General features: G+C 40.7%; 1 protein-coding gene across 11 annotated transcripts in view; it reads right to left on the bottom strand.

The window, feature by feature from the left end:
* Positions 1-25,016, bottom strand: part of NHSL1 (NHS like 1) — a 233,874-nt gene that overhangs the window by 101,824 nt on the left and 107,034 nt on the right. Inside the window, exon 2 of one of the 11 annotated variants that reach the window (XM_082474377.1) lies at positions 451-1,984. The exons of the other annotated variants lie outside the window; for them this stretch is intronic. Within the exon in view, the coding sequence (XP_082330503.1) occupies positions 451-466 (16 nt within the window). The 5' untranslated portion in view covers positions 467-1,984. The remainder of the gene's footprint in view (positions 1-450; positions 1,985-25,016) is intronic. 11 annotated transcript variants of the gene reach the window in all.

The following is a 25,016-nucleotide window of genomic DNA, read 5'->3' as shown; positions in this document are numbered from 1 at the left end:
TTTAATTCCTGGATTCACACGTTAAAGCCGAAAGCAACAGAATCGCTTCCCCCTTTCTATTCACTCTAACACTTTACACAAGCGACTCATCGCATGGAAACTTCTCTAACAGGACTCATACTACAGCTGTAAACCATTCCCACTTAGACTATTAAGTTTCCTTTCATTCTAAACTTTTAATTACTTTTGCCTATGACAAAACACATCCAAAACGCATCCAAACAGAGAAATATCCTCTCTGTCTAAAAGAAAAATTCCATCTCCCCAGCAGGAGGTCTTTCTTCCTGTTTGCAACCAAAAAAGAACAATGACTTTTTCACTTTCATGCTTAACAAAACTCCCTCAAACTCTGATTCTAAGAGAACTAGCCCTGGGATTTAGACTCTGATGCCAAACGAACATTTTTCTAACTGTAGCTTCACCACCCCAGTGGGCCCGAAGCCCCCTCACCTTTCAGGCAGAACATAGTGAGGCAGTTCCATGAGGGGCCAGTGCTCCACGGGCCGGTGCAGGCGGCAGTGCTAGCACAGCTGTCTCCCAGCCCACCTCCCAGCCCTCACTGCCAAGAGCGGGGCAGTCAGCCAGCGCCTGGGATTACAGGAAGCCACTGCCCAATCCCCAGCTTTCTGGGCTGAGCTGCTGACACCTCCCTATCTTTCATACGGAGTTTCACACCCTGGAATCAGCCAGGATCATCTTGGAAAGTGAGGGGAGCCGGGGGTGAGCAGTCGATATTCGTGTGGTCCGGTGCGGGGCAGCACGAGAGCCAGCCCGTTTGTTTCTCTTATCTCTCAGCATTTTCCATTGCAGCAGATGGGGCAGCTCACGTGACCCACAACACAAAAAAGAAATCGCTCGATTCGGTTTCACTGTTTGCTATTAATTCTCACAACTATTCTTTGACATCATTATTCTTTTGCTAGTCACACTCTTTTTTTCTGATGTGGAACAACTCATATACTGGTACAGAATTAGCACTGAACGTTATGATATGAAATTGTGCGCACAGCTGAGTCTACACAAATGGGTGGATTATGTGTGACGTGCTCAAAACAGTGCCAGACAAATAGTAAAAGCACTACAAAAGTGTCGACTACCACTATTACTACTACTATTAATATACTTGTGTGTTAGGATAAAAAACGTGGAGGGTTATTTATTGATTGTTTAATTAAAAAAAATTTTTTTAAACATCTTTATTGGAGTATAATTGCTTTACAATGCTGTGTTAGTTTCTGCTTTACAACAAAGTCAATCAGCTATACATACACATATATCCCCATATTCCCCTCCCTCCTGCGTGTGGAGGGTTTTTTAAAACTTCTATGGCACTGCCATTTTTCACACGAGGAAACAAAGATTAATATAGTTAAGTTGGCATCGGAGTATGTGAATAGCCAACGCCATTGTACCCATAAGCAGAGTATTACTTATCTCCCCCTCCACGGGAAAGCTAAATTCACTCTTGCAAGTTCAAGGTTTACTTTACTGTAAACCCTTTAACACAGGTTAAAAAGGGAGAGAAGGAGTTTTATTGCAGATCTGAAGAGAAACAGTCCACAGATGTGGCCTCGGGAGCACCTTGCCTGAAAGTGCTGTCTGAACCGTGAGTGGCCACCCCCCGCCCTCAGACTCTCCTGGCCACAGGAAGTGACCATTGTTCACAAGGCCCGTTGCTGTGTGCAGGTCTTCCTTTCGACTCCACAGGATACAGGAAACTGACTCAGAACCAATCTATCTGTCTGTCTGTGTCCTGGGGTGCTTGCTGCAGCCCTGGCTACATACGACGGATGCTCTGAGTCTTCTGGCTTTTGACATGAGGTTCAGCATAGCCTCGTTGGGTTTCTGCTCCTCACCTTCCAGTATCTCTAGCAGGGCCTGGTTAATAAGTTCCCTACCGTGAGGAAGTCACTGTACTAGTTGCTATGACCACAGAGAAATGGAAGAGGTTCTTAGCCAGAAGCTAGTTGGGATGAAAAGAAACCTGCATGTGGAATGACAAACAGTGATATTAACTCTTAGAACAGAACTGGAAGGAACCAGCTCGTCTCATTGGGGAAACCGGTTCAGAGATGAAGTGATTTGCTCAACTAAGTAGCAGCTGCCTCAAGATCAAAGTCGAACCACCTGATTCAGCCTTTCCCATCTCAACATGTGACCCTCCCCACAGATGGTCGGAGTCATTCTTCATCCTCTCCTATCTCAAGTGGTGTTCTATGCAATGTATGAATTGCAAAGATATTCCTGAAAGTATTCTTGTGGGTTAGATTCAACTTTTAAAATTGTACACAGCGAGAGAAATTCTACACCCTGGAGAGTTAAGGCTTCTAAACATAGGTTAGTACCCAGGGTTTGGGGTGGTTGCATGCTTTTAACAGCACTCTATGAATACTCACAGTTAAACCTTTTAATATAGAGATGATTTGATGTGCTAGAAAGAACACTGAATTGGAAAGTAAAGAGAACATGACTGTAGCCACATCTGTAGGCTTATCTAGCTGGTCTCTAGAGCAATTCCTGACCTGTAAAGGTGCGGATTGAAGGTAGGGACTAAATTACTCTAAGATTCTATCCTTCTAACCTACTCCACTAATTTTTTGCTGTGACATATGTAGATATGTATATTAATATAACATAAATAACCATTTTGTTAGGTGCATTATATCAGGAAAAAAGACAATCTTTGCCTTCTTATGATTTAATGCAAGAGGCAAGTAGGTAAATAACTGTAATACAATGTGATAAGTTATATAATAATTATATAATAGAAGAATATGCAAAATTGATAATGATCAATGACAGCTTCTTGCCTATTACCATCTAACCAAGCTACAGGTTAAAACATCTATAATTTAATGTAATGGGTTGAATAGTGTCTCTCTTCCCCCCGCCCCACCGCCCTATTCCTGTCTACCCAGAACCTCAGGATGTGACCTTATTTGGAAATACAGTCTCTGTAGGCATGCTTGAGATAAGGATCAAGATGAGATGACATCTTGGATTAGGGTGGTGTTAAGGACAGTAACAGTGTCTTTAGAAGAGATAGAAAAGGACACACAGAGAAGGCCATGTGAAGAGGCAAGGATTAGAGTTACGTGGCCACAAGGCAAGGAATGCCTAGAGTCATCAGAAGCTGGAAGAGGCAACGAAGGATTTTCTCCCTGAGCCTTGGGAGGGAGCAAGGCCCTGCAGGCACCTTGATGTCAGACTTCTGGCCTCCTGAACCGGAACAGAAGAAATCTCTGTTGTGTTAAGCAACCCCATTTGTGGTACTCTGGTACAACAGCTCAAGGAAACGAATCCATTTAGCAAGGTAGCAACTGTTGGAGAAGGGGTATGATTTTTTTTTTTTTTCTTTTTAAACAGACTTCAATTTATGATCACAAGGGCTTAAAGCCTATTTTCCCCATATCACTGTACTTACTATGGCTAAATTTTTACTGAAAAAAAAAAATCTTTCCATGATATAACACTGCTAAACAATACAAATACCATCTTCTGTTTGATTAGCGAAATATAGGTATCACCATCTGAAAAGTCACAGCATTAAACACAAGCAGTGGAAATGGAATAGGCTTTTATTAATATCAAAAGATTATTATTTTAAAAAATAAATCCCTTGTTTCACCATCAAACAACTGTCAATAGGTTTGAGAAATAAAACCTGAAAAGGCACACTGTTTAAACTAGGAAAAAAGAATAAGAACTATTCATTAAAATTATTATCTGGGGGTGGAGGGAGGAGAGAAATAGGTGAGGGAGATTAAGGGGTATAAATTTTCAGTTACAAAATAAATGTCACAGGTATGACATGTACAGTGTGGGGAATATAGTCAATAATTATATAATATCTTTGTATGGTGACAGATGATAGCTAGACTTACCACAGTGATCATTTTGAAATGCATAGAAATATCAAATCACTATGTTGTGTACCAGGAACTAACATAGTTCTGTAGGTCAATTATACTCCAAAAACAAACAAACTCATAGAAAAAGAGGTCAGATTTCTGGTTACCAGAAGGTTGCAGGGGGGTGGGGAGGAGGCGGAGCTGGATGACGGTGGTCAGAAGGTACAAACTTCCACTTGTAAGATAAATAAGCACCAGGGATGTAATGTACAACATGAGAGATATAATTAACATTGCTGTATGTGAGTATGAATGTTGTCCAGAGTAAATCCCAAGAGTTCTTATCGCAAGGAAAAAACATCTTTCTTCTATTTCCTTAATGTTCTATCTACATGAGATGATTGTGCTAATCATTTCATGATGTATGTAAGGCAAACCATTATGCTGTACACCAGTGCTGTATGTCAGTTATATCTCAATAAAACTAGAAGAAAAAAATTATTATTATCTACCACCACTGATCACTGCTAGTGAAATTCAAAACTAAATCCCTAAGGGGACTTCCCTGGTGGTCCAGTGGTAAAGAGTCCACCTCCCGGTGCAGGGGATTCAGATTCGCTCCCTGGTCAGAGAACTAAGATCCCACATGCTGAGGGGCAACTAAGCCTGCGTGCCACAACTACTGAGCTCGCGTGCCTCAACGAGAGAGCCCGCGTGCTGCAAACTAAAGAGCCCACGCGCGCTGGAACCCGCGAGCCACAACTAGAGAGAGAAAATCCGCACGCCACAACTAGAGAGAAGCCCGCGTACTGCAACTAAGATCCTGCGTGCTGCAACTAAGACCCGACGCAGCCAAAAAAAAAAAAGAAAATAAATAATAAAAAAAAAATAAAGCTAACATAGTTTTTTTAATTAAAAAAAAAAACTAAACTAAATCCCTAGGAAGCCTGCGCGAAGGGAGCGGGCCAAGCATGATGCTCGCTCGCAGAAGTTACAGCCCTCTGGACAGAACAAAGGTCTTGCCTTTGCCAACCATGACCTTAGAGCCCAACCACTTCTCTCCCTTGTAGGATTACAACATCCTGCATCATGTTCAAGTTTAATATCATTGTCTCGGTCAGAGGGAGTGGCAGCCACACGTACAGCCAAAAATGTTTAGATGTTCAGGTCTTCCAAACCACTCCAGTGCTATTTCGTTTGCCTGCTAAAAAAGTTTGTTTGGTTTCAATAAAATAATGGGGATGCGGGTAAATTCGGAATTAATTTGCATAATGCATATAGTGAATGAGTCTAGATGGGCTCAAAATTCTTTGTTCCTGGCAAAACAAAAAACAAGATTACAAGAAAAACAGGCAAACCATATTTTTCTTTATGCATCCTGATTTTGAATCTTACCCAAAAAAGTCAGACAAAGATGGAAAAACCCTTCTCCGTACCCATTCGAGGGTTTGTTTCGCATCAACTAGAAAGGTATCCAATCAGGCAAGGCCTATTTTCATACCTATATCTTTAGGCATACCTCAGTGCTTTAGAAGTCAGAGGAGACTGAAGACATATTCCCAAACACCAGTGCTCCCATTTCCCCCTATACTGCCAGAGACTGAAGATGCTGAAACCCTCTGGTGCTGCTTATATGAGAATGACCACAGAAGAAGCCATTCTGGTGGCCAAGGCTGAATGGCACTCTCTGAACATCTTACCAAAGTGTTAGTCATTTCCATCTTATCCACTGTGCTAGGATACTTCAGTTCTTACCAATATTCTGAATTTCTCAGAAAAGAGAGAGACTCAGTCTGAGTTTTTCTGTATATTTATTACTACCACAGAGCCAAGAGAAAGAAGGAAAAAAATGACAGCCTTATAACTTTAAACTGGCTAGTTTAAAGCTACTACTGGTTGTAGTACTCTAGTCTGGCCACCTCTGTAGGCAGTTTTGGTTCATCATTGGAAAATCCGGCACACAGGACTTTGTTCTAGACTCTTCCCCCTCCTAACATCATCTGACCCTGCACCCTGTTTGATTTTTCTGCACTCTGCAGCCAGGGCTGACCTACTTGATCCCAAAGGCAACCTTCATCCTCTCTGTAGTCACTTTTCTCTCAGGAGACGTTTCAGTCCTGGCTCGTTAAAAAGACAGGTTACTTTGTGCTGAACACAAACCAACTATGAAGCTCCAAGGCACCCTGTAAATACTGCACTGGGGGCTCTTCAGTGGCTTCTGGCCTCAGGTAGCCTCATTCGCATCACTGTATTTCCTCCTGGAATCATGGAAGTTCTGCTTTAATTGGCCATTTTAAAATATACTCTCCTGAGCCAGTTCTTAGTTATTTCCTTTTTTTTTTTTTCCTTCAGAGCCAAGTCTAAGTCTAGACTTCTTGACATCGCAACCAAGAAGGAAGCCCTCATTTGGTTCCTTATCATGAAATTTGTCTCTAATCTCATTCATGGAACCCTAGCTCTTCTAACACCCAAATGATTTGATTTTTTTTCTTTTTTCATTTTTCTTTTTTTAGAACCCTTGGGCCCCTCTGGTTCTATTTCCCTAGGGAATGTAAGAACGAGTGTCCAAGTTGACCTGAGCTCTTAGCTTAGATCATCCTACAGCCTCTTCTGATCTCCCTTAGATGTGCAGAGTTGCCTTGACGCCATTGCTGTCCATGGGGCTCCAGTCTAGCCCATGTAGGAGCACAGTATGCCTCCTAGGCAATGGCAGCAGAAAGGAGCCTTTACTGTGAAACCTTGCTCCATTCATCCAGCCTGATGGAGTTTCAAAAGGTAGCGCTGATGGCTAAGATGTTTCTTCAAGTGACAATATTCCTTTATTTTATTTTTTTAAAATTATTTATTTATTTATTTTTATTTATGGCTGTGTTGGGTCTTCGTTTCTGTGTGAGGGCTTTTTCCAGGCGTGGCAAGCGGGGGCCACTCTTCATCGCGGTGCGCGGGCCTCTCACTATCGTGGCCTCTCCTGTTGCGGAGTACAGGCTCCAGACGCGCAGGCTCAGTAATTGTGGCTCACGGGCCCAGCCGCTCTGCGGCATGTGGGATCTTCCCGGACCAGGGATCGAACCCGTGTCCCTTGCATTGGCAGGCAGATTCTCAACCACTGTGCCACCAGGGAAGCCCCAATATTCCTTTATAACTTTATAATAGTTTATTTTTTTCTTTCTAAGTCTGACCTCTTAATCCACCGTTATACCTACTACATCTTTCCAAAAGAGCACTTAGTGCTCCATCCTCCCTCTTAGTGGAGGAAAAAAAAAAAAAGAAATCATGTTTCCACTTATGTAAAAAACACAAGAATAAATCCCGAACTCCTCATCTAGCAATAAATTTGGACTTGAACTCAATTCTTTTCCCCAAAGTTTCCGGCCATATTCCTTTCAGCGGCCCCATCTGTAGGCTTTGTTCCATATTCCATATGGTCTCATACCTGCACTATCCTGGATCAGACTATTACTCTCTTTGTTTGGAATACAGCCCCCATCCCCACAGCCTGTTTTTTTACTTCTCTGAAGCCATCCTTGACCTCGCTCCTCTCCCCCAGCAGAATCCCCAGCTTTATTTATGTAGCTATGATGGTGTCACAATTCTGTCTGCCCACCTAAAATGAGAGCTCCTCGAAAAAAGGACTTGCTCATTCACACCTAACCTCCAGTGCCCTGTGAGGTGCCTGGAACACAAGAGATGATCAATGCTTATAGCATAAACCAGAATTATCACTCTACTATTTCACCCAAAAGTAAATAGTGGAGAGTGTATAAAACCTGCATGAGATATCTATCCAAGAGCATAATGATTCCTATGAAAAGTCATAAAAATATTTAACATATTCCTTAAAAATTAAATAAATAGATATTATTTCCCCACATACAATTGTACTAAAACTCAACATTAAATAATAGTTACTGAATAGTTGAACTTATGGTGGAATTTTTATAAATCATCATTTCTTTAAACTAATAGTCCAAAGGAGGCCTCATTTTCAAACCCACAAACACAGATACCATTCTCTCTCAAGGCAAGTTCATCAGAGCAAACTCAGAAGGCAGTTTTTCCTTCTCTCACTCAGCCTAAATTAAATGTTTGAAGGATGATGGAAGTAGAAAAGGAAAAAAAAAAAAAAAAAAGAATTTTTCTGGAAGTATCCATACAAGAATGTTGAGGTCAGTGTGTCCAGCTGGAGGGAGGACACCAAAAGATGTCACAATAATGACCCCAGATCCCCTTTCTTGGTGAATTTATAATGGAATGTATTATAGGAGAAAAATAAAACCACTAGAGTGTAAATTTCATCCTCTTAAAGGTTTGCCATTGTCAGTGTGCCAAATACGTGCATATTATATTTTGGAGAGTCTAGGTTAAAACACATCAAAATAAACTCATAACCTTTCATGCTATATATTTCATCAATGTGCCTGTGGAGGGACTGACTCCCAAAATATACAAATCAATGGCAACCCTCCCCACAAAAACCCAACCAAACTAAAATAAAGAGGTCATTTGTATCATTTTTTCCTAAGCATCTGAGTAATGGGAGGAAGTTAAAACAATAGCCAACCTTCAACTCTAGAAACAGGTGCAACTCTTCTGTCCACAAAATCACCATCCTAAATCATTCTAAAGAGAAGTCAGACTACAAATCAACAGTATTCAAGATCATGTACCAGCCAACCAGAAGGAACACAAGTTCTGCCACAATTTACTTGTTAGTAAAACATAAGCCCATAACCAGAGAGAGTTACTGGACTATAATTACTTTTAATCATCAAGCAAAAACGTAAACATTAAAAGGAAGACACCAAGTTAAAATGCCCAGGCTCCTGATAATTTCTGCATAGATAATCAAATAATCTAATGTTTAAGTGACTTAAGATTTATAAATTTAAAATATTTCATTTTTGATTTAGAAAATATTTGAAAAACTCAAAGCTCTGTATGAAGAACTAGAGAATTTCCATTTAAAAAAGGTAGTTTAGGGCTTCCCTCGTGGCGCGGTGGTTGAGAATCTGCCTGCTAATGCAGGGGGACACGGGTTCGAGCCCTGGTCTGGGAAGATCCCACATGCCACGGAGCAACTAGGCCCGTGAGCCACAACTACTGAGCCTGCGCGTCTGGAGCTTGTGCTCCGCAACAAGAGAGGCCACGATAGTGAGAGGCCCGCGCACCGCGATGAAGAGTGGCCTCTGCTTGCCGCAAATAGAGAAAGCCCTCGCACAGAAACGAAGACCCAACACAGCCAAAAATAAATAAATTAATTAATTTAAGAAATTTTTTTAAAAAGGTAGTTTATTTCTGAAATCACCACATTCTTCAATTTTGACCCACTTAAACCTTGGGGACAGCGCTTAAAGGAAAGAGCTAATCATTTCCCTTTCAACTGCCAAGTCTTCTGAGCAATCGGGCAGTTTGAAACTTCAGGAATAGCAAGCTATTTCAGGACCCATAGGATTTACAACAATAACGGTTTGAGGAAACCACAGCATTTAGGCTCCTTCAGTCTTTTTCCCTGTCCTTAGGAGTTTAAAAATAAGCAAGAAAATGATTCTTCAAATTGGCAGACCAATTTCAGGGTGGCGTCTTGCCACAGGGCAAGATAATCACAGAGTTACAAGATCCACAGAGGACAGAGTATCCCACAGAAACAGCTCTTTTCTGATCGTCCTCTTTGATCAAGACAAACAGATCCGCGCTTTTTCCATTTTTATTTTTGTTTTACCTCTTCTTCTCTCCCTTCCTGCCCCCCTTCTCTCTCTCCTTTTCTCTTTCCCTCTTTCTTCACTTAACATCAGTAAAGTTCTAATAAAAGTCACCTACAATTCTGTTGATGGAAATAGCTGGCATTTACTTCATGTTCTATTTTTATTTAACACATCTCTGCAAATTCAGCTATTAAGGATAATAAAAATCTACAGTTCCTCAAGAGGAAAAAGTTTCTCTGTCAAAAAACAGAATACTAAGTTCACAGTTTTAAAATGCACTTATTTCTCTCAAGGCAGGTGTGCTTCTGAGGACTCTATTAAGTTATTCAACCGTCTCTAAGGACTTCAGCTCATACAAAGGAAAGGCTGCAGGCTGAGACCCTTGGGGTTTTCTGTTGGTTTGGGGTTTTTTTTTTTTCCTTCAATTCTTTCAAACCTGAATGAATTTTGCTTTTGTAAGCAGAGTAAAAGTGACACAGGAGAGCCTGTTTCCAGCGTTGATGCTGTCCCTCTTTTGCCTTTGCCATCACCAGTAAGTTGCTTGTCTTCGGCACATCTATTTAGAGTGGGTGAAAAGCTTCCAAAACCTGCTCTGGAAGGTCAACAGAGAAATCTGTCACTTGACCTTCATAGGGCAGTCAGGAATGTCAAAATTAAAGAAACTGATAGAAAGGAACACAGTCTCAATACCATTTAAAAGAGAAGAAAAGGACACAAGGGCACAGCCTAACTGGACTGCTCTTCTTTGTGAGATCTTTTAAAAAAAAAAAAATTTATTTAATTTATTTATTTTTGGCTGCATTGGCTCTTCGTTGCTACGCACGGGCTTTCTCTAGTTGCGGCGAGCGGGGGCTACTCTGTTGTGGGGTGCGGGCTTCTCATTGCGGTGGCTTCTCTTGTTGCGGAGCACGGGCTCTAGGTGCGCGGGCTTCAGCAGTTGTGGCTCGCGGGCTCTAGAGCGCAGGCTCAGTAGGTGTGGCGCACGGGCTTAGTTGCTCCGCAGCATGTGGGATCTTCCCGGACCAGGGTTCGAACCCGTGTCGCCTGCATTGGCAGGCGGATTCTTAACCACTGTGCCACCAGGGAAGTCCCATGTTGTGAAGTCTTAAAGCAAGTGAACTCACCTCACTGGACCCCGACTTCTCATCTGTCACACAAGGCTATCTCGGAAGTTCCTTGAGTCCTGACAGTTTAGCTTTGTTTTTTAAGGTAACTCTACTTAGATACCTTCATAACTCCAATTTAGGAACTATATACAAATATTTACTAAAATGCTCTCAAATGGCACCGAGAGAAGAAAATATGTGATCATCGCTTCAATAAGCTCTCTCTCTCGAAGAGTTGCTAAAGTTGGTTTCTCTAGGTATACCCAGAACAGTCAGAATTCTTTGAAATTTCACTTCATTCAAAAAGAAAGACATCTTTACAATTGTCATCATCTCTGAGATTTTACAAACACAGCACAGAATAACTATTTTGGATATCAAAAACTTTTCATATCAGGAGTGAGCTTCTTCTATCAATTCTCTTATGCTTGGAGAATGAGAGAAAAGACAACAATACGTTTGGAAATGGTTACTTTTCTCTGAGCCTCATTTCTTGAGTCATAGAAAAAAAGTATTTTCTACATCTCTATTTTCAATGTATTCAAATTGCACCCGAGCATTTTTGCAGCTCTCCTATGTATAAATCAAAGCATTAACTGAGCAACTACTGTGAGCCCAAATGAGGACTAGGATGCAAAATGAGGACTATTTCAACAGAGACTATTAAAAGGTCATATTAGTTCCAAGTATTGGTGTATTAGTGGTTTATTAAGAAATTCACAGAAAAAGCAGAGACAAATCAGCTTTTTCAGTCACATTTTATATAACTCCCATTTGTGTTCAGGAGGATCAAACGTCACTTAAGTGTTTGGCCAAAAAAGTTTAGTGGAGTAGAACTGATTTCAGATAACAGAAACATGTCTTATTGTCACCATCTTTTGACTTTTTTAGAAGCAGATATGAAAGTGAAGATACGGAGAGGCCATTTCAACCACATGAAAAACAAAAAAATATATTTGGTGTCCAGCTATCAGATGGAGAGAAGAGAGGCGAGTGAGAACTCAACACATCATTAGAGAAAGTGGTTAATGATGAGACCAAAGCTGAAAAGCAATGCTTGCTTAAGTGCAACAATGCAGTAATCCTACTTGGAAACTCAGAGTGATTTTATAGATGTGTTTAAAATTTAACATTTACAAAAAGAACTGGGATGCCCAAATATAGTCACAACTCTATATCTTAATGCAAACATGTGCTTTATTTAACTGTAGTAAAAAAAAAAAAAAATCCAACAGAAGAAGATAAACATGGAAAAAACATATTTACATATTACAGAACATCCCACTTATTAAGAGATCACTTTTCTGAAAAACTCAACCACTCAACCACTCAAAATATGGCCAAGACACAAGATAGCCATACTTGTGCTACCAGATACCGATACTCACAAGGACTGTGGTTTCGGATCTTATTATGATCTTCCGGTCATTACTGTTGTAATAAACTGGATTGTCCAGACCCTCCACACAAGGTAACATATTAGAAACCCCAGAGCAGACAGTGGTGGGGACAAGAGGCAGGCACGACTATGTGGGTGAAAAGAGAAAGCTCACAGCCTTACAGCAAAAGTGGACTAAGAAGCAGGCAGTGGAGACCCACCTCATGCCAAAGCAAAGATCCTTACAAACCTCAATAACCACCAGGGTGTCACCAGCTACTTACAAGGTTCAGTGACTATTCACAGTGACACCACGGCATCCAAACAACCTTCAACCTTCGATTGTCCTGAGGATTGAGCAGAGATACTGCACAGTGTCATGCAGAGAGGGAAGGACTAAGTCGTAAGAAGTGAATTCAAACCCAACTATTCCATTATTATCTCTAACGCTTCAGGCAAGTCACTTAATCTCTCAGGGACAGCTTTCTCAGCACAAAAGGGTTAGGTAAACGCCACCGACACCATCCTGCCCGTCTCACACGACTGTCAGAACAATGAAATGAGACCGTACAGAGTGAGTACTGGGTAAAGTATGACCTGCAAACACTCTATCTGCAGAGCAAATTTTAGAAAGACGTTCATTAACATTTTTTAAATTGTTTTAGAATTCTGAACTATGAATGAAGCAAGCTTCTGTTATACAGAAATACAAATAATAAAAGACATCTTCCTCTAAGGTTTTATATAAGCTAACATGTAGTCCATATGAACACAATTTAGAAAAGCATCTCTTATCAGTCGTCAGTTTTTATTTATTTATTTATTTATTTATTTATTTATTTATTTATGGCTGTGTTGGGTCTTCGTTTCTGTGCGAGGGCTTTCTCTAGTTGTGGCAAGTGGGGGCCACTCTTCATCGCGGTGCGTGGGCCTCTCACTATCGCGGCCTCTCTTGTTGAGGAGCACAGGCTCCAGACGCGCAGGCTCAGTAGTTGTGGCTCACGGGCCCAGTTGCTCTGCGACATGTGGGATCTTCCCAGACTAGGGCTCGAACCCGTGTTCCCTGCATTGGCAGGCAGATTCCCAACCACTGCGCCACCAGGGAAGCCCCCAGTCGTCAGTTTTTTTACAATAACTTTATTTCAAAGAAAATGCAGCTTTTCTTCCAGTTCAGACATAGGATCTCTGATACATACAGGGTAGAGTCCAACCATTTGAAAGTAAAGTTTAATGGACTGAATTTCTCAACTAATTTTCCTCTACGGGGGATGCACAACAGGCCAGTAAGCATAATGACAGAGAAATCTCCAGATGAGGGCAGATATTTGTCAGACATTGCTATTCATGAGCTTTCCCTTGGGCCGGTGAGCAGGTGCAAGTAACGCACGGAGTGCATTAGCAGGCTCTGCACAGCTGTACTCCAGCAGGCAGCAAGGTCCATGCTGGAGATCGCTCAGTCCTGCCTGCGAGTTTTCAAGCATTTCCCCTTATCCACCAGCATGGCCCTGGGCTGGGAGGGGCACAGAGGGAAACCTAGAAGAGGACTTACTATTGTGAGTGAATGCTCAGGTGCTCAACAGCGTTGCTCAGTTCTCAGACCAGGTGGTTTTTCTGAGATGCACCACTAATCTGCATTCCACCTCAAGATACTTCTGGTGTTCGAGGCCTTCCTACAACAGTAATACGATGACGGACTAGCTGCAGAAACTCCATCACAGTTTGTAAGGGCGCTCTCTGGAACACAGCATAATAAAACCCTACCACCAGAAGTGAAGTCTTCTGAAAGCATTATTTTGCCAGTCAAAGGCCGTGACCTAATAGGTAGTGATAAAAATCAATTTAGTAGGTCGAGACTGACGTCTTCTGTCTAATAAAACACAACAGAATAAAACAGAACAGAAAAGAGAGGGTATCACATGTAGCCATGCAATAAAGGTAAGTAGTTTCACAAAGCTTTTGTTTCATTTTATATAGATGCAAATGTGTGTATATATGTATATGAATGTATGTGTGTGTATATATGTGTGTGTTTATATGCGTTGTATAGACTAGGAACAAAAGTAACGTGTACTTGTTACTCTGGACACAGGCAAAACTTTTGAAAGTCACTGACTTAAACAACTATAATTAAACTTCCTGGGCACTGAAAAACTCAACATTCGCATCATAGATCTACTACAGAAGGTTCTTTCTCCCATTCCAAGCAAACATTTATTGGAGAGAAACTTAGCTTAACTTTCTCAGAAACTAGAGGAAACTTTAGCAATTGTGTTTTTGTTCAGACCTTTATTAGCTGGAATTGAAACATAACCTTTTGGATTTCTAAACTCAGTTACGTAACTCTCCCCTAGTTACAATGACAGGAGCACAGAGATCCACGGGACAAACTAACGCATACCCCAGTGTGTGGGAAGTAACCGAGGTCTGATGATCCAAAGGAACACTGAAGGAGAGCAATCCCAAACTCTCCAGCTTCCTAAAGCACACAAGAACATCCCAAACGCAACAAGCTGTCTCAAAAATTGCTTACAAATCAAACAGAACCGGGGTCCTTAGAACAGAACAACATTCAGACATTCATACCTAAGGACAAAGAATTGGACGTGGAAAGCTAGCAAGGAAAAAAAGGACTTAAATGATCTTTTTATAGTTGGAATACAGTGTGTTGATTAACTCTGCAGTAAAATTACTTTAAGGTGAAAATCAAAGTTCTTTTTCCAGGAAGTCACAGCACTCCATGTACTTTCCGTTGGTGAAAAAATAGTATGTAAATAAATAACCACCAGTCAAGATGACCAGAGCAACCAAACCAACAACCGCCCACCAGGGTAAAGTCAAACTGACTTCTGTATTCTTTGCAAAAGAATCCCCAGCCACTCAAGACTGAAGCAATACACACCTGTGTCCAGGTAGGAATTCTGGTTTATCTCAAAATGTAATCCGGAAACACCAGATACCCAGCTTCTACTTTAGCTGAGGCGTTTCTAGTTACAAAGTGAAAGAGAACCCTCAGGAATAGAGGCAAAGGAATTGTAACAACAATAAAATATATTTATTCTCACTTTCTCTTTTTAAAGTTTACTTAAAAAACCCCCAAAATCAAGTGATACAGTTTACTGAAATCTCAACTGCTTGTGGCTTTTACTTATAACTGGGCTTCCCTTAGAGAAAGATAAATATACATTAAACTCTAATCTGACAATTCACTTGCACCACTGAAATTATATTAAACAGTGAACAGATTAGCCTTTATCCTTACTCCACACTTCTTTCAACCATGTACAGAAACTTTATTAAGCTATGCCTTAAAAGCAAACAAACCTTAACTATTACAAGCGCACAATTAGTCCTGCAAGGGGCATATGCAGAAACATGTCAGAGTCCCAGTAGACTACTATTATTTTATTGATTTAGAAGATGGGATCAGAAAAGTGCTGGCAAAAAGAAGGCAGAATAGAGACATATGGAGACTCATTATCTCTTCTCTCCTTCTATCTTTATCCTCCCTTCTTCCCTCCTATCTATTGCTACCTTCTTTCATTATCTTCCATTCATCACTGCCCCCAACACAGCCTTTTCTGAAAATAGGAGGGCATGAAAATGGCAGGATAGAGTCACTCTTCATTGCACCAGCCTTAATGAGCGCCTGCTCTAGGGAAGGCTGTGTGTCAGGTCACTCAAGGTCACTCACAAGCCAAGCCATTTTCACATTGAATCTAGGAGAGGCTCACTCTTCCAAGTGGCTTTCTCAAGGTGTTGCTTTATATCAAGTCTACAAGGCAATAGTAGCTCTCAAAACACAAGAATCCACAACCCACACCCAGATCCTGGGAATAAGTCTAAGTAAAGGGTGGTATTGAGGAAGGGAACTAACTGAGAACTCCAGCTAACAAATGCCCCTAGGGAGATGGTCTCAGACACCTGCTTCCTAGGCAAGCGCCCACCATGTATTGTACATGTATAAATGGCCAAAATGTGATGCACCCAGCATAGTGATGGGTTCTAGCAAGAACTAAATAAATAGCTATTGATCTAATGTCTCTGGTGACTAGTCGGTTATCAAATGTCAGCTATAAATGACAGAGAGCACCTTGCAATGCTGCATTTGATGGTACAGAGAAGTTCAGTAAAGGCTGAAGCGGGGCAGACCGCAGAGACACCACTGCAACCAGCTTCTGGCTCCCCCAGCCTCACACCACACACATCTGTGTCTAGGGACAATGTGTACATTGATTACATGTAAGTTTTCCAATCACGTTTATCATCACAGTGATCACCATAAATATCACCTTTAATTAGGAAGATTAGAAATACAAGGTGTAACTACCCACATTTCATAAAGCTAGAAAAGTATAACTATACCTTTGAAAATCACAGATACTGTTGCTACACTAACAAGTAATTATTAAAACCTATGACTTACCTTAACAAAGAGGGCCTAACATGGAAATCTGTGGTTCCGTAACTGTTTTCCTCACGTGCCTACATAATCGCTTTGACCAACACTTTTGCCTCTTTTCAACCTCTACAGCCCCTATATGGCAGGATTCTAGTTCCAAACGCTCCAATCCATTCTGCACGCCAAAACCAGAGCAACTTCCTTCAGCACTGCTTATCACGTGTTCACACAACTAGTATTTACTCACTATCTGTAAAGTACAAGACACTGGATGAGACACAGGCTAGACTTAAAAGAGCTTCAAATAAGCACATACCCAAATAGTCTCAAAGCAGAGCATTTGCCCTGAAAACAGAAGCTAACGAGTCAAAGACCCCAAAATGCCCTAAGTGCTTTCAATGCCATTTCTCTTTCTGAAGAATTATGCTTGGTTCCCTGTCTCACCACATATAAGTTTCTCTGCCCAGTTTTCAGTTCTCCCTAATGATCTAATCCTTCCTTATCAAACCAACTATTATTTTTATTGACTAATTATGGTATCCAGACAGTATTTATTAAATGAGTTCATTCATGTACTGTGTCATTAAGAGTGTCGAGCCATGGCAAGCACCCATTAAATGTTAGCTATTGTTAATACTTAAGGGGGGGCGGGGGCTTGACTGATTTAGACACGACTTTTAATTTAGTATTTTAATCATTTCAGGATTTGACATAAAAACTGAGGTATAAATTACTTGAAAATTATGTAAAAGAAGTGATAGCTTCCATTTGGGTTGCCTAGGTTACACAAGTAGTTTAAAAGCAATTACTTCTATACTGAAAATTCTGAGATTAGTATATATATATTCTATACTAGGATAAAGACATCTTTTGACTCAACTATTGATAGTGAAGGGATTGCCAACCCAGGGGCAGTACCATTAAATACAACCAGATTCAATCTGTAGGCTGATACAGTATCTATAAAACACACACTCATCTGTTCAATAAACAAGCTGTACCTGCTACCCATATGTATGATGAATAGGTATTATCCTATTTTACAGAAATGAAAACTAGAGCTTAAACAGATCATGTGATTTGTTTCAGGTCACACAATTAGCGAGTGACAGAAGCAAAACATCCAGATTTCCTGATCTAGTGGTCTTTGCATCATTCATTCTCTTCCAATGAAAATTTACTGAACACTTACTATGGGCCAGGCCTGGGGAAACACTGGTTGTCAAAACAAACCCAAAAAATCACTCCTGTCTTAGAGGTTAAATTCTAGTTTGAGGAGACAGGCAGTACTGAAAATAAATACGAAAAGTATATAGTATATTAGATGGTGGAAAGCGCTTCAGAGTAAAACAGAGATATGGACAGAAGGGTCAGGATGAAGATGTGGCAATTTTATTATTATTATTATTTTTTTTTTTTGCAGGTGGAAATCCACTTGGAACTTTATTAAGGTCTCAAGCTACTTGTGTATATGCTTTTTAAATCTTTGTTTCCCTTCATTTCTTTCTTAGATATTTGTTTTATAAGGAAACATTTTGTGTTTTCTTAGTCTGATAAATATTTATTGACCATCTAATATATTCTGTTCTAAGCACTGTAAAATGTCCAGGTAGCACAAAGGCAAATTATCTTCCCTTAGGGTTTCAGAGTTCAATGGGGGACACTAATATTGATACGACCATGTGATAAGAGATGTCAGCAGAAGTTGTGCCAGATGGAGTCATGGCTTACACTACTGTAGGTCTGGGAGAACATATATGTTTATTTGAAAACATAAGTGCTAAGTCTATCATCAAGTGACGGCAGCAAAGACTGCTTAGATCACGCATGCCTTTCTATTTGCTGATAAGTAGTGACAAACATTACCTTGGAATAGGAAAATTATTCACATCGGTAAATACTTAAAGTTCGGCTTCATGGATAGATCAACTTCCTATAGGCAGCTCTGTGTAGGGCTGCTGGCATTAAGCAACCCCAGAGGAGGTGCACCCAAGTTCAGACTCTGGTGTCCTCGCTTAGACTATATCCCCATCGTCCACAAGGCAGAGCACCAAAGGAAAGGAATACAGCTGCAAAGGGCAAGATGCTTCCCTTGGAGCCTAGTCTTACGGTGGGACCAGTGGTACTGAGCCAATCACACTGTTCCACAGGATGGCGTGGGAAATGGGGAGACCACACATGTGCCAACTCTCTGAAGATGTGGCAATTTTAAATAAGGTCCCTGATGATTTTTGAGCGAAGACCTGGCAAAAGTGAGAGAGGGAGAGAGAGAATGGTGTGCACAGCTGGGATTCTAAGCGGAGGGCAAGGTCAAGCTGCACGGCGTAAGGAGCCTGGTCTGACTTGGTGGAGAGTGAAGGGAAAGCACAGGTGATGAAGCCGGGGACGCAACGGGGCGAGGGTGGCCCGTCACACAGGGCCTCAGAGAACATTGTAAAGACGTTATTAAACTGTCTGAGAAGGGTTTTAAGCAGTGAAGTGACACGGCTCGACCTATGTTTGATGTTTTACAGGGTTGCTGAGGCTGCTGTGTTAAGACTGCCTGGCTTGGGGTGAGGGAGAACAAGAGTGAAAGCAGGAAAACCGGTTAAGAAAAGATTGTGATAGCGCTGAGCTGCCTCTCCTTATCAGGCATGGCATCGCCCAACCCACACCTCATCCCTGTTCACTAAGTCAACTGTACTCATGGTCAAAACAGCCAGGACCAAACGCTTGTACAAAGTGTTTCATACGTGCACTGTTTGCGTGGAGCAACAGGAAACGGCAGACTGCCACCAAACTTATGTTCCCACAGACTGCACCCTCTCTTTTGTTACACTCAGAAAAGTCCAGAGTCAGGAGCACTTGTAAGATTATATTCATCAGTATAATCGACAACGTAAGCATGCAGTGCTACCTATAACCCACCATGCTCTAAGCAAATTCAGAGAGTATTGTTTGGCACGTGGGCCTGGGCAAACAGCACTAGTAACAGTGTCCCAGGTGGGTTACGTTCACCTAGCCAGCATCCCTTTATTGGGTACTTAGCCTTGGGGATAAAAAAGATAAGGAAGACTTGGTCTCTGTCCTAAAAGAATTCACAGTCTAGCTCAAGGCACAGACGAGTAAACAAATAAGTACAACCCGGTGTGTGATAGACGCAATTACAAAGGTATGCAGGAGGTCAGGAATAACACAGAGAAGGGAGAAATCAGCTCTGCCCTCTGGGAATCAGGGAGGACTTCACAGTTTTAAAGCAGGAAGTTAACAGGCAGAGGAGGAGACTGGAGCATCCTGACTCAGGGAATGGGAGATGAAAGTTCTGGAGTTGTGAAAGAGCTGTGGGTCTGTTTGCTATTTCTGGAGTTAAAAGGGAGAGGGGACAGGGAGGCGTCAGATGGAGGAGGATCTCCTGCTATGTCAAATGATAAGGACTTCATTCCATGCACACTGGGAGCCACAGAAGAATGATCCCATTAGACAGTAGTCCCCCTTTATCCACGGGGGATACGTTCCAAGACCCCCAGTGCGTGTCTGAAACCGAGGATAGTACCGAATCCTACGTACGCTGTTTTTTCCTATACATCCCTATGATAAAGTTTAATTTATAAATTAGGCACAATAAGAGATTAGCAGCAATAACCAATAATAAAATAGAACAGTTATGACAATATACTGTAATAAACGTTATGTGGATATGGTCTCCCTCTTTCTTTCAGAATATCTTATTGTACAAATTTAATGTCTTTTCCATCTTAACTAAGCACTTATCACACACTGTGGCTGTAACTTTTGCAGTTTGAGGTGCAACAGCAAAACTCGCACGAATTTCTTTTTCCTTCCTCATAATTTCACAGACAGAAGATTCCTTCTTACCATAGATCTTAGCAACCTCAGCATATGCTTTTTTTTTCTATCCCTACGTTGAGAAGTTCACCTTTTCACTTAAAGGACACACTTTATGGCTTCTCTTTGGCTCATCTGAATTATCAACATCATTATTCTTGCACTTTGGGGCTGTTATTAAGTATAATAAGGGTGACAAGAACACAAGCACTGCGATACCACGATACCATGATACCACACCAGTCGATCCGATAACCGAGATGAGACGGCTATTAAGTGACTGATGGGCGGGATACCCTGAGCAAAAGGATGATTCACGTCTCTGGCAGGACAGGGCAGGATGTTGGTAGCTTTCATCATGCTATTCAGAATGACGTGCAATTTAAAACTTATGAATTATTCCTGGAATTTTCCTTTAATATTTTCGGATTACAGTTGACCACGGGTAACTGAAACCGTAGGAAGTGGACCCGTGGATAAGGGGGGACTACGGTATTTGTAGGTTAGGAAGATCATTCTGTTTACAGTGTAGACCCAAGAATAGCTCAAAGGCGGCAAGAGTGAAGAGAACAAGAGTAGAAGACCATTCAGAAGGCCAGGGAAGAGCTGATGAGGGCCTGGACCACAGTAAGGATGGACAAATGGGTGCAGACACAACAGGCCTTGAGGTAAAACTCATAAGATTGGAGCTACCTGAAGTATTTGATAGGAAATACTGTGGTAAAAACAAAACACACACACACACATCATTCAATTTGATAGAAAATGATAGATAAACCCCAAACCCCTGAAATTACATGAAAATATAACACTTTCTATGACTATAATATTGATACATAATTATATAAATATGAATTGTAAGAGACATAAAAATTAACCCTAATTAATGTGCAGTGTCTTTTTAAATTATTTTTAAAATAACTGTTTGAAAAGAACAATTTCCAAAAAGTTTTCAAAACCCAGTAAAGACATTTCCATGGAAAAGAACACAGGCTATATTAACTATACGTTAAATTGTAAATTAATTAATTAATTGAATTTTAAAAAAGAAAGAAAAAGAACACAGGTTACTCACTTCCAAACCCAAGCTCTGACAATAAGTAACTTCCTTCATTACTCTACGATACTTCCAGTAATCGAAATAAGTATCTAAGTCTCAAAACAAACCCACAAACTTTTAAAAACAAGTAAATAAAAGAAGGGTATTAGTTAAAATATCATTTCAATAGAACTTCATCAATTTAATAACAAACAGGATCATTTTTGCAATCAAGCAAGGCAGCGAGACAACAGAGATTCCCCACTTCAAAAGAAAAAACAATCAAAGGTTAATAAAGGGCAGTCTCGATGAACCAGATAAAATATTAAGTGGCACTCACTGTCTCTCTCACAGAATCTCAGCTTCAGTAGAAAGAAAGAAAACATTACATTCCTGCACTGAGAATATTCTTCTTCTCTCTTTTTATTAAGACACCAAGATAAACTCCATTGAGCTATTTTTCCAACGTACATAGTGACCCTCAGGATAAATATTACTTGTTTAATTTTACTATCAAATTTGGGGTTCTGCTTTGACAATATCTGCTAATATTTTTCAGGTTTTTTTAATGCCATGAAGGAAATGTTCTTAAATCTTATACTGTTAAGGATTTTATGATCAAAAATAAATTACAGGTATTTACATAGAAACAGGATCTTGACCTTGCTGCTTTTGGTCTGCCATGCCATTTTCCTCCACTGTAATATCTGAAGTCACTGCTAATCTAATTATGCACAAGGATTCTGTTTTCTGCAACTATTTTATTAGGGAGGACACTGGGATGAAATTATTTTAAATACAGCCGACGCCACACAATTGATTATCTAGTGTATGGATTATTCATTACCCTTGATATCTAGTAAGGTCATTCTCTGGTCATTTTTGTCATTCCTGGAAAGGGAGGGAACGGAAATCCAAATGATTCAAATTTTGGAATGCTGTTAATACATATGGCAATGTCCAGAAGAACAGAATGAAAGCATTTTTTAAATTGCAGCCTGGCATGTCAATTACCCAGTCTCTTGACCTGCCAATACCACGATCATCAATCATGCCTCTGCCCAGCTGAACACGGAACTGGGGCTCCAACAAAACACGCTCTGCTCAATGAGAGGATACGCCATTATTATTCCTCCTCTTTCGGTTTTAATTGACAAGAGAAGAGTAAGTAAGCAAGATAGGGGAAGCACAGAATAAATACTACTGGTCATTAGTTTCCCTTGAGAACCTTCCACAGTGCTGGAAACAAAGCAGGAGCTCATTAAATATTGTTGAAATCAATGCACAGCCAGAAGACCATGCAAAACATGGAAATGCTCCAGATAAAGTACCTTCTCATCTAAGCCACTCACTTTACACTTTTTCACAATTATCCTGCATTTTCTCTTTAATTCTCCCTTAAATGCTTTATCTGCTTCTCCACTGAAGTATGAACTCCATGACTTCAGGGCCTGTGCGCTACATTTCTCCGTATCCCACACGTGGTACTCAATGAGAATTCCTCCTAAATACTCTCACAACTCCACGTGAAAAGCAACATATGGTCTCATCTACAGCTGACTTCTACTTTTTGACTACACAGGCATCTAGTAAAACAGCTCATGACTCACTAAATGTAACATTCAAAAGAACAGTGATTCACACCCTTGATTTTTATGGCTAATTAAGTCGAAACATCATCTGCTGTTAGAGTGGGTCACATCACACGAAGAATATACGGACGGGTCACTGCTGTTACTCAATTCATTTTTACCTTCCAGAGTACAAATGTCAGTGCAAGAGGGTTTTGAAACTTGCCATGTGCTAGAACAAGAGAAAGCACACAGGTCCTTACTTGTGATTACTTTGGACACATAAATACGTATCTTCTAGTTACTTTTTAGGCTCAGGAATTTTATCCTTAGCTTCTCGAGTATAAACGGTAACACTGGATTGTAAAGCCATGGGTCTATGTACTGATAGATATCCATAAAGGTAATCACTCAAACACTTTATTCTGATGTTACTGATAAGCAATCTAGCGTGGAGATTCACTATAAAAAGAACTTCTAAAACAAAACTTGAAAGAACTACTTTATAAAATGAACGTGCATCTTATTCAACATACTACCTACACTGATAGTAGGGATTCGGTGGTCTAATTGTGCAAAGCAATGCGACCTGGAGATGTAGGCAGGGAGCAGGGTAAGCACTCTGGCCTTGCAGCAGCTGCTGGATGGGAGGGAGAAAGCCTGTAGAACCGGCCACCTCACCGGACACCTCATCAGACAGAGATCCCTTGGGGGGGTGGGGCGGGTAGAGGGAAGAACACAGACAGGACCACTGACGCAGGCTGACTTGTTAAGCTACACTGCCCTACTTCTGGCTGTCACTGCTTGATGGCAGTATATGTATGCATGGGAGAAGAAGGGAGAGCAGGCTTTTAGAAACCTGTGTATTATCAAAAAATGTGACTATAAAGGTCGGGGGTTAGGGAGCAGGCTGAAAGGAAAGTGGATTTGGATGCCTGTGGTCTAGGCAGACAGATATAAAAGAAAGATGCTACACAATCCCCATCAGACCAATATGTCTTCGATGCATATTTTATTTGCAAACAAATCCTAATATGGCCATTGGGCATTCTTAGCACTGACTGATAATCCTTGTTAGACATTTAGCTTATTTGATGCTCAAAAAAAAAAAAAAAAGAAACAAAACTCCAATCCTGTATAACTTTTCTGAAAGATTTTCCCTCTTTTGATCTGTAAGCGTAAACAAATGTCACTCTGTATTTCTCCAAAGGATTATGTGGAATAAAGATCAACTGTTATAATGCCCCTGAGGCAACATGTCAAAGTTGGGAGCCAATTTTCTTTTGCAAGTCAAATATGAAAAAAGAATCTAAGACCACGAATTCTGATCTATAGGCAGCTTTTTAAGGACTTTCCCCTAACTGCACATGTCAAAAGTGATAATATTATCCATGTCCAACTATTTCTAAGCACCATATAAATTCACACACTGTATTATGCCACCATTTATCTTCATGAGGCTACTGTATCCCCTATTACTGTAAGGGATAAAGGGCACAATCTTTTGTATTGTTACATAAACAAGTCCTCCCTCTACAAATCGCCCCTGGTCTTTACAATGACTTCTTTATTTTTCACAAGTCAAGTGTACAGTATTTGCTTCATTTCCCAACTAAAACTAATCCATGCAAACTCACAGCCTCTTTCCCTTTAGCGTTAATTTAGATGGCGCATCTATGACGGAAATCCTAAAGCCGCGTGCTCACATGTACACAATCTTTAACAGAAACTTGACAGCGGTTGATTTAAAACAAAACAAGTCATAAAAAAGCAACCTCTGGCAAAAGCCAAAAGAATTAAAACTACACCCTCGCGCGACCACAGCACTACTGTATCCACCCTTTGAACATTACAACCCACCCATTTACCAAAACCGCAGCTTATTCCTGATTTAGAAAAGTAAAGTTCGTGGACTTACTAAACTACACAACTCCAGCCAGAAAGCACAAATGGCTTTTCTACGCCTGGCAATTATACAGCATCTGAACTAAAAACCTGTGTATTTCGGCTCAGTATCAGCAGACCACTGTGGACCCCCTTCTTGACATAATAAACAACTGACATCTTCAAAGAGCATTAACTAGGCCCTCTTGTGCCACAGTTTAACAGACAAGAGCAAATGGCTTAACCCACATTATCCATGAA

This window comes from Balaenoptera physalus, assembly GCF_965194825.1.
Source record: "Balaenoptera physalus genome assembly, chromosome: 9".
Lineage (NCBI taxonomy): Eukaryota > Metazoa > Chordata > Mammalia > Artiodactyla > Balaenopteridae > Balaenoptera > Balaenoptera physalus.
This window is presented reverse-complemented; position numbering and strand designations above follow the sequence as displayed.